This window comes from Eurosta solidaginis, chromosome 4, assembly GCF_040869045.1.
Source record: "Eurosta solidaginis isolate ZX-2024a chromosome 4, ASM4086904v1, whole genome shotgun sequence".
NCBI classification, from domain to species: Eukaryota; Metazoa; Arthropoda; class Insecta; order Diptera; family Tephritidae; genus Eurosta; species Eurosta solidaginis.
In genome coordinates this window covers 55,653,537-55,663,797 of record NC_090322.1, presented here as the reverse complement: position 1 = coordinate 55,663,797, position 10,261 = coordinate 55,653,537, and the positions used below count along the sequence as shown (strand labels likewise).

General features: G+C 43.1%; 1 protein-coding gene across 1 annotated transcript; it reads left to right on the top strand.

Moving 5' to 3' along the window:
• Positions 1–392: 392 nt before the first annotated feature.
• On the top strand, positions 393–8,045 carry LOC137247912 (general odorant-binding protein 28a-like). Its single transcript, XM_067778838.1, has 3 exons — positions 393–614; positions 694–782; positions 7,601–8,045. Exons 1-3 carry the CDS (start codon positions 479–481, stop codon positions 7,823–7,825), a joined length of 450 nt encoding a protein of 149 aa, XP_067634939.1. The 5' UTR covers positions 393–478; the 3' UTR covers positions 7,826–8,045.
• The last annotated feature ends 2,216 nt before the right edge of the window (positions 8,046–10,261 follow it).

The window sequence follows — 10,261 nt, the reverse complement described above, 5'->3', positions numbered from 1 at the left end:
CAAATAAGCAAAGTGAGACGGCCTGAAAGTTCTTGATACCTCGAACTTTCGGGTCATTTCAAATCGCTGCCGTGGCAGACAGCCACGTATCAGAAGTCGCTAGGAACGGAGCGTGCCAGATCCATATTTTTCAAAGCGCTGCCCATATCCGTAACACCGAACACCAAAACTTCGTGGGTATTTTCGCTGCTAGAAGAACTTAACTGTTTCAGCACCACAGTCCACATTCAACCCCTTAATGCAAGGTTGGCTACGCTGCTGACATAATATGTACATATTGGCATCACACATATGTAGATATATAGGTACACATGCAAATTTTTAGAGTAGTAAACTCATTAAGTATATAAATACCCCGCCCAATTTAGTGTTGTCATCAGTAAAATTTTCAAAGTCACTAAGCTCAAGTCGTAACGGGTATTTTGTTCTATACTTTGCCGCAAAATTGTTTTCGCATATTTTCTTACTCATCAACAAAATGGCTAAGCTCATCTTTGTGGCTACTATTTGTATTCTAAGTGCTACGGTATCACAAGCATTTAATAAGGAGGAAGCAGTGAAGGAATTGATGAAGAAAGCGGAAAACTGCAAAGGAGAAGTGGGTGCCTCAGATAGTGAGTGCAGGATTTTTTAGTGGAAATAAAAAGTTGATAAATGAATTTACACAAATACTAACTGAAAATAAATTTACAGCTGATGTGGAAGAAATGGTTAAACAAGAGGCAGCTTCAAGCGTGCAAGGAAAATGTCTGCGCGCATGCTTAATGAAGCATTTTGGCCTGGTAAGTTTTAAAAAGTTAAAAAAATCGCATATTCGTATTTATATATTTATAACCCAGACCAAAACAGATGCAAATTTAAATTCTGACAGAACAACAGAATTTCCCCTTGCCCGTGGGCCCATCAGTCGAAAGCTGCCAAGTAGTCGATTATGCGCTCATTTTCATTTATTCAGATAATCGTTTATCTTCAGTGCTTACTTACTTAATTGGCGAGTAGGAACAAATCCGTGTGGTTTCACAATGGGCCTATAAAGGCCTAAGTGTGCCGCTCCGATGTGGACGGTAGACACTTGAACCTAACATAACCTACTTAATTGGCGCTCAACGGTTATGGCCGTCCAACAGGGCGCGTCAGTCGCTTCTTCATTGGGTTAGCTGGCGCCAATTGGTCACACAAATTGAAATCCTTTTCCACCGATACAAATACTTTCTTAGCCGGATCATCATCTTTCATTCGCATAACATGGAGTAGCTAGCGTAGTCTCTGCTCTTTAATTCGCTGGACTATGTTGACGTCTGTGTAAAGCTCGTCCAGCTCATCATTAAATCTTCTTCGGCACTCGTCGTCACCGTCGTCGCGTAGAAATCTTTCGAAGAACTCTTCTCTCAAAAAATCCCACTCTTTTTCCAGCTTGGAGTAAGCAGAACTTACGCGGATGTTCAGGCCCTTAATATGAATGTCGTCAATGAATGGCTCGGTGAGGTCCTTCCGAATTCAGACTGAGAGCTGATGGTGTTACTCAACGTTATTTTGCACAGCCGAAGAATTTAGCAAGGAAACCAAATTCACACATAGTGTGCATAGTGAACATCTGGATGGTAGATTTACCAGGTCTGAAGCCGCACTGATATGGTCCAATCAGCCGATTTACGGTGAGCTCCCATCTTTCGCATCATACGCTTGATACGATCTTTTATGCGATACTAAGCAGGCTGTAGTTGATGTATATTGGAACGATTTTCCGATTCCGTTCTCTCAAACGAGAACGAACGCCGAAACCGGTTTGTCTCGAAACCAAATTTGACAAGGGATGACGGAAAATCGTTCCAATATACATCATTTATCCACCCTGTCGGAAATCAACAAAACAAAATAAGGCACGCTATAGTTGTTGTAGTTTTCAGGATCCTCCTTCTTGTGGACTGGGCAAAGAGCATTTAGATTCCAGTCGTAAGGCAAGCACTTGTTTCTTACCAGCTCCTCCGCAGACGATCCATCAGCACCCGCGGCCTTGTTGATTTTTAATCTGGTTATCACTATTTTTACTTTGTCATAGTCGGATGGAGGAATATTTATTCCATTATCATGGATTGCAGGGATCGGGTTCATCATCTTTCCAGAGCGTTTCATCGCTCCCTCTATTTAGGAGCACAGAGAAGTGTTTCCTCCAGCCTCTGGTCATCGGTTACTACGTCGCCATTTTCGTTTTTGCAGGAGTTTGCCCTAGTCTTAAAGCCTTTTGTTTGCGGGCGTTATTCCAGATGGCTCAATCTCCTCGCATTGTTGTAGCAGAGCTTCGCCCCACCCAATGGGTGCGACAGATCACAGATTGTCATCAATATCTTCTAACGGGGGTCCAAGGAAACTTGCTAGTGTCATGTGGGGACACATTGCAAGCGGGGCATACATTTTGTATGTCGGTGTTGATTCTGGATAGGTAGCCTGTTACAGTATCCAGAACGAAGTTGAGCTAGAGTGACTCGCGTTTCCCTGGGGAGTATGCGTTCCTCTTCCGCAAGTTTCAGGTACTGTTCCTTGAGTACTGGATTCACCGGGCAATTCCTGGCATAAAGGTCCGACGCCTGTTTGTGGAGTTCACTGAGGACCTGCTTGTGTTTTTTTGTTTCATACGGGTGAGTTCTCACGTGCCGTATTTCCTCATAATGCTTACGGGGATGACTCCTTAAGTCCCTAGGCGGTGTAGGCTCATCAATCAGGTGTCTGTTGGGATGCCCAGGTTTCTGGGTATTCAAGAGGAGTTGTTTGGTTAGCATCTCATTTCTCTCCCTGATGGGGAGTGTTCTCGCCTCATTATGTAGATGGTGTTCTGGGGACATAAGGAGACAGCCCGTGGCGGTTCTGAGTGCAGTATTTTGGCAGGCCTGTGGCTTCTTCCAGTGAGTAGTTTTTAGGCTTGACGACCATATAGAGGACGAGTAGCATGCAATCGGCTGGCCAATTGCTTTGTATGTGGTAATGAGCGTTTCTTTGTCTTTTCCCCAAGTACTGTCAGCAAGGGATTTGAGGATTTTATTACGGCTCTGAATTTTCGGTACAATTGCGGCTGCATGCTCACCAAAATGTAGATCCTGATCAATCGTCACACCCAAGATTTTTGGGTGTGGGACAGTCGGTAGCGTAGTGCCATCGACGTGAATCTTCAAAATGGTCGACATTTGTGATGTCCATGTTGTAAATAAGGTCGCGGAGGATTTATTCGGTGATAATGCCAGGTTTCGCGGGGCGAAGAAACTGGAGAGATCAGGGAGGTAGCCGTTTATTCTGTTGCAAAGCTCATCGATCTGTGGGCCTGGCCCTGTGGCCATTATTGTGCAGTCATCGGCGTAGAAAACGATAGTAACTCCTTCTGGTGGCAAAGGTAGCTTAGATATGTAGAAATTAAACAAAAGTGGGGATAGGACACCACCCTGTGGCACCCCTTGTTTAATTCTTCGTGGTTTTGATGTTTCATTTCTAAATTGCACCGATGCCTGCCGACCACCCAGATAATTTGCGGTCCACCTTTTAAGACATGGGGGAAGGTTAGACCCTTCCAGGTCTTGCAGTAGCGTGCCATGGTTGGCCATATTAAAAGCTTTTGATAGGTCTAGCGCAACGAGTAATGTTCTATGGTGGGGGTTTTGATTTAAACCGCAACTTATCTGGGTGCTAATGGCATTTAGCGCGGTGGTGGTGCCATGGAGTTTTCTAAAGCCATGCTGATGACAGGCTATCTGCAAATTTGCTTTGAAGTAGGGAGCAAAATGGCTTCAAGCGTCTTGGCTACTGGCGATAGGAAAGATATCGGGCGATATGACTCTCCCATGTTAGCTTTAGTATTGGGACCACATTGGCCATTTTCCATTTTTCGGAAAGGACAAAGGTGGAAAGAGACAGGTTGAAGACATGTGCTAAATATTTGAAACCCTCTTTCCCTTGGCTTTTAAGCATCGGCATGGCTATGCCGTTTAGGCCCACTCCTTTGGAAGGTTTAGCATGACCGATGGCATCCTCAACCTCTTTGGCGGTGATGGTAATTGGTAAAGCGCTGAATTTATGTTTATGTGCGTGTCTGTTGGCCCTCCGTCTATCTTTGTCGACCGTAGAATGCATCATATATTGTCGGCAGAAAGCGCTCGCGCATTTTTTCGCATCCGACACTACTTTATCGCCAAAGGCGATGGAAACTTTGTCATTGTGCCTGGACGGATTCGATAAGGACTTTACGGTGGACCAAAGTTTATTTGCACCGGCAGAGAGGTTACAACCGCTTAGGTGCTCCCCCCATTTCGCCCGCCTGTGTTCATCCCCAAGCAATCTGATGCGTTGGTTTATATCCCTTATTTGGGGGTCTCCGGGATCGAGCTGTATTATAAGGTCACGCTCTCTCGCTAAATTTGCGGCCTCCGCCGGAAAATGGGGCCGAATATCGGGAATTCTACAGGCGGGAATGAAGCGAGCCAAGGCGGATTCAATGACCTTGCGGAAAGCACGCTCCCCTTGGCGGGCATCAGTCGGGATAGGGAGGGCAGCAAAGCGGCTGTCTGTAAAGGATTTGTATTCGTCCCACTTTCCTTTTTTAAAGTTTATGAAAGTGCGTTTTTCTGTGACGATGAAGTCGGCGGTACGCTCGAGCGAAATAAGTATAGCAGGTGGTCGGATGCCAATGTTACCATCGGCTGCCAGTTGACGCAGTTTACGAGTTCTGAGCTCACGATTGATATATCCGGCGAACTGTGACAGCTTCCTACAATACGTGTGGGGTGTCTCCGTTTATTGTGCAGAACGTCGTTCCTTCTATTTGATCCGCCAACATCTCACCCCTACTGTCCGCCGGCAAGTTTGAATGCCATAGATCGTAATCGGCATTGAAATCGCCTAAGATAATGCGATTGTTGCCAGTGAGTAAGGCGCTGATATTAGGACGGTATCCACTGGGGCAACAGATGGCAGGAGGGATGTAGATGTTGATGATTTCTAGGTTTGCACGGACAGTTACGCCTTGACGTTCTAAGACACTGTTCCTGCGTATGTCCCTGTATGATATTGCACATAGTGGTGTACGATAAACGCGAGGCCGCCTCCATTTCCGCTCTCGCGATCTTTTCTGTGGACATTGTACTCAGAACAGGTCTGCAGAGCAGATCTTTCTGTGAGTTTAGTCTCTTGAATTGCACCAATGTGGATGTTGTGCCGCTTCATGAAATCGACTATCTCCGTGATCTTCCCAGTTACTCCATTACAGTTTAACTGCAGAATCCTGAAGTGCAAGGGGGGGGGGGGGGGGGGGGGGGGGGGGGGAGACGTCGTCACTGGACGTCCTTGGGTAAGCATTGAGGTACCCGGTGTATTTGGGTATGCGGCCTGGCAACATGGCGCAATGAAACCCGTCGGGTGGTTGCCGTCGCGGAGACCACAACATCTAGGAAAGTGGCACCGTCCGTGGCAGGAGCTGCATTGGGCGGATGTGCAAACATATATATTCTGTGCTGACCTACACGATTGCTGCCGGAAAAGAGGGGGGTGAAGACGGGGGCAGGGGCTGATGCTCGGCTTTGCTCCCGACTCTACTACGGAGATTGTAGGTATGAGTGGGAGCAGCTGTGTGAGTTGGTGGCGCCGTGGGGCGCGAGCAGCAGCGGGTACCAGTTGTGGCTTGCTGAGCAGCGGGGCTGCTGGAAGGAAATACGGGGCACTAAGCCGTAGACTACGGGACGCCCTTGGGCGTGAACAGCAAGGAGCCACAAAATATTTATAGAAGGTACGTGGACGTCTGGTTTTGGGATCTAGCTCAGAACAACCTTTCCGATGCAACCATCGCTTACACGAGACACACTGACAAGAGTACGACCGTCCTAAAAATATTATTTTCCGGCAGATGCAGCAAAACCTTTTCTCAGGACCGGGGTGAGGAGACGGACCCGGATTGGGTTCAATACCTTCCCGGAGCAAGAGAATATGGAGCAGTCCCGCTGCAAGGAGCTGCTGGGAGGATGACAAATTGTGGGAAGACGCAACAAATTAGATACACTGAAATGACAGTCCATGGTCGGGAAAACCCCGAGTGGCTCCGGTACATAGAACCGACTGCCTTGGGAAGCGCGGTTATTATGTTCGAATGTGCCTTCTAGGCGCTTTTAGAATGCGTACTTCACCGTCGGATGAGATATTGAAAAATTTTGATTTTATGCGGATAGCAACGAGACGTTCGTCCACAGGCGTGAACGTTAGAAGTTGGCATCAAAGTCTCTCTCCCATAAAAAATCCAACACCGAAACCGCACTTATTTGCATGGCCACTCAAGAAATTGTCACAATCCTTGATTCATCCATCGTATTTTTTGGATGGCGGTGATGTCGGCTTTTGCTTTCACAAGGACATCAACCAGCCGGGCATCGGCCCCAATACCATTAAGGGAACGGATATTCCAGGTGCATGCCCTTAAATCGTAAGCTTTTAAACGTTTGCCGAGGTCGTCATTAGTTTATGGTATTCTCTTGGCTTGATTGGTTTTTTTATTGGAGTCTGCTTTTACGTGTCGGGTTCCAATCCCATCAGAGGGGATGAAGCACGTTTATACAGCAAGAAGCTTGATGCAAGACAGACATCCGCTTGCAGCTGCACCTTATGGTGATCAGACGAAGTCCATCAGCTAGTCCTTAAAGCGATTTTGACGGAGTGGCCTAGTTGGGTTGACGCCTTCTCACATTAGGTCACCACCAGTCGGATGTTCAGTGCCTACGCCATTCCCTGTGAATTGCGATCAGAAGCTTACCACACTTACGTGGACTTCACACAATGCTCCACCCTCCTCGCTTAGCAAACACTCCGAGTGTATTACTGCCATTAAAAACTTCTCATCGAAAACTCACCTGATTGCAGATGCCGTTCTTGATCGGCATAAAATAAATAGGCCTCCAATTTGAAGGAAAACTTTAAAAGTAGCACTACGCAAGTCGGAATAGAAGCTCGGCCTTAAGGTTTTTTTTTTTTTTTTAATACATTTTGGAGAGCAGAATTATTCCAAATGAGCCAGATGGTCATTTGAGGTTATCGTTACTCATAGAAAAAGTTTAATAAAAGAAAAAATCTAATTGAAGAAAGTGGCGCCTTGCGAGTCGACAAGCCGTTTCTTTATTTTGATAAATTTTTATTGTGAAACAATGGACAATGCTTACAAACATTCCCGTAACTCCCACTTTCAAAACTTTTCCTCAGGATTTTAGTTTAATGGTTATTAAGGGAGGGTGTAGAAAATTACAGAACATAACGGCACCACATATGGAATACGTTAGTTCCTTTCGTTTTCGGACTTGCAGTGCATTTAAGAAAGCCATTTTTGTTCGTAAAATAGTTCTTTGTTCATACTAACATGAGGAATCTTCGTCGACCTTTTGCCAGAAAAGTTTTAAAGTGTACAGTTTTCGAAAAATCCACAAAATTTTGTGTGGTTTCCTTTTTTGTTTGGTACTGGCGATTTAAATATAACACGTGTAGACATTCCATGTTCCATGCGGTTGGTACTAGGGCGAGGATATACATAAGTATATATCACATTGTTAAATTTACATGAGACAATTTTGTTTGTATAATTTAGATGGATGACAGTGGTAAATTTTTGAGATCCGCAGCCGTGAAGCATGCCGAGGATTACTTTAATAATGATGCGGATAAATTAAAAGTAGCTAATGAAATCTTGGACGCTTGTGTAAACATCGCTGTACCTGCTGATCATTGCGAAGCAGCAGAAGCCTATGGAAAATGTTTTGTAGAGCAAGTTAAAGCTCACGGTATAGAAAAATTTGATTTCGAAACATTATAATTATTGGAAATGGATACTTAACATCTTTAAAATTGGTCATCGAAAGCTAGACGACCGGCACCAATCTTGATTAACTGCGAACCTAATAAGTATGATTCAAACTCTACCCAGGAGAATGACAGTATGGACTACTAAGTATCCTTCTTGGGGAAGTAAAAGCAATAAGAAACTTATAAATTAATTAATGCGTTAAAAGTCTAAAAAAAAATAAATAAATAAATAAAATATCCCTGATGTGGAGTTTAGCCATTGTTATTTTAGGCCCAGTTTTTCAGTGCGAGTTTAAACTACAGGCCTGTGAAGCCATTACGCTCAGAACAGCCATGAGATATCTTCTAAGGTCTCCAGAACCAAAGAGTATATATTTGTCAAGAGGCGTCACTCGACACTTTTGTTGTTGCCAAAGCAAATTACTCGATGTTTTCTCAAGGTAGTCGTTGGTTTTTTTTATCAGATGTATTTATAAAAACGCTTTCTATACATTTTGGTGGGGTATTTGTGTTTATTTTACTGATTGTATTAAATTAATTAATTAATTCTCTTTCCAAAAATCGTAATTATGCAAAGTCACTTTACCGCATAACTATATAGGATTCAATTAAAAAAAACTAAACAAAACTTCCTTGAGAATCACATTCGACATGACAGGGTTGCTTTGGCAACAACAAAGTATCGAGTGACGCCTCTTAACAGAGACATCCACAAAGAGCCGCCAGACTACTATGCCAGGGATTACCTGGTGAATTCCGTCTTTAAGACAAATACATGGAACTCGCAGTTGAGGAAAAACAACCTCCCCAGGGAAACACGCGTCACTCAACCTAAAATTTCATCAGGATAATGTAATAGGGTAAACTCTTAGTTGACCACAATCAACCCCGACATACCCAATGTATGTCCTGCTTTTAACGTGTCCCAATATTACACCAACCATCTTTTCAATTGCTATGTGGAACCACACCCTTTATCCCTTTGGTCCAACCCTGTTGAAGCAGCAAGTTTCGTCGGAGTCCGATTAGAGGATATCGATGAGAGTTTGTGAGTGATCGCACCAATTGGATTGGGCGAAACACTGCACAACAACAATAGGGCTGATTACATTACGACGGCGGTGTAGCCGCCAAATCTGTCATATAATTTTTACACATGTTCTTATGAGTGCCATTATTTTTGGCGCGACAGAGCAGCCAAGATGAAAACTCAATAAAAATTATTTTAAAAATTAAAGTAAAGAGTACAAAGTAGTTAACACTATAACGACACTCAATCACGAAAGCCGGTGTTGCCAGATTAAACCTAATTCTATTTTGGGAAGCTACAGTGAGTGGCGTCCTTTTTATTTTTTCAATAAAAACTACATTAGAAGTAAGTTACAGATAATAAAAGCTAAAATCATTCTTTTGGGCGTTTTTTAAAAATAATAAATTTTTTTTTCTAAATTTTTCGCTACTGTTTGCTGTAATTTATATTAGTGGCTGCCGCTTTCAAAGTAATGAAGAAGCCAATGCTTGGCTACGGTTGTCGTCAAGCTTTCCTTTATTGTGGTTGTCGTCTGTAGACGCCGTGTTGAATGTAATCAGCCATATTAGGTGTTTTTTTTTGCAAGCGAGCTTGAAAAAACGCTTCAACTAGCTAAACAGATTCATTATCGCAAAACCATACAGATGGTTACTTTTTTTTAGCTGCTTTGACATTTCTACTTCTAGCGCAGTATGTTTTTGACACTCAACCAGAGAATTAAAAAACAAAATACATGAAATGCGTGTGTTTGTTTGTATGTATGTCACCCTGTCGCCATGCTGTTATTTTATTATTTTTGTTTATCTGCACATTCGTATGTTCATTTCATTCGCTCGTTCACAATAGTGCCCTATTTTTGAATATGCAACAGTATACAACACTATCAATCAGGTCGACAATTACATAAGCGGTTTCAGCACTTTTGAACCAACTGCTGAAGTGGAAGCTGCGAATTCATACAGGAGTGGATAAATTTATTTAAAAAATCTAAGTTTGAACAATTAATATTTAAATTGTCTTTATTAAAGAAAATAGAGTAGATATAAGTGAATATAAGTGAATAAAACACAACAAGAAAGAGAAGAAAATCATTTTATATAAATAAAGCTTTGCCAAAAAAATTTCTTTATAACACAAGGCGGTAAGTTACAATTAAAGCTTAGTGCGTTCAAAAATAGAAACAAAATGGCGGACGCTTCGGCGTCTACGCACGCCGATAGTGAAGATGTAGGGACACAAAGCGGTTCTAAGAAAAAGAAAAAAAATAATGCTGCGGCCCATGAAATGCATCCATATAAAGAGAACAATTCGAAAAATCAAAAAAATTTACAAAAAGATACCCCAAACATGGCTGCGCTGCAGATTCCCATGCAGGGTATGCTTGTACCTAGAGGTACGTATAAAAAATTTTTAGAA

Bases quoted from the DNA above. Each gene is read 5' to 3' on its own strand.
- LOC137247912 (XM_067778838.1), top strand. From the start codon at position 479: ATGGCTAAGCTCATCTTTGTGGCTACTATTTGTATTCTAAGTGCTACG. The intron at 615-693 runs GTGAGTGCAGGA...ATAAATTTACAG, and splicing joins AGAAGTGGGTGCCTCAGATA to CTGATGTGGAAGAAATGGTT. The intron at 783-7,600 runs GTAAGTTTTAAA...TGTATAATTTAG, and splicing joins TAATGAAGCATTTTGGCCTG to ATGGATGACAGTGGTAAATT.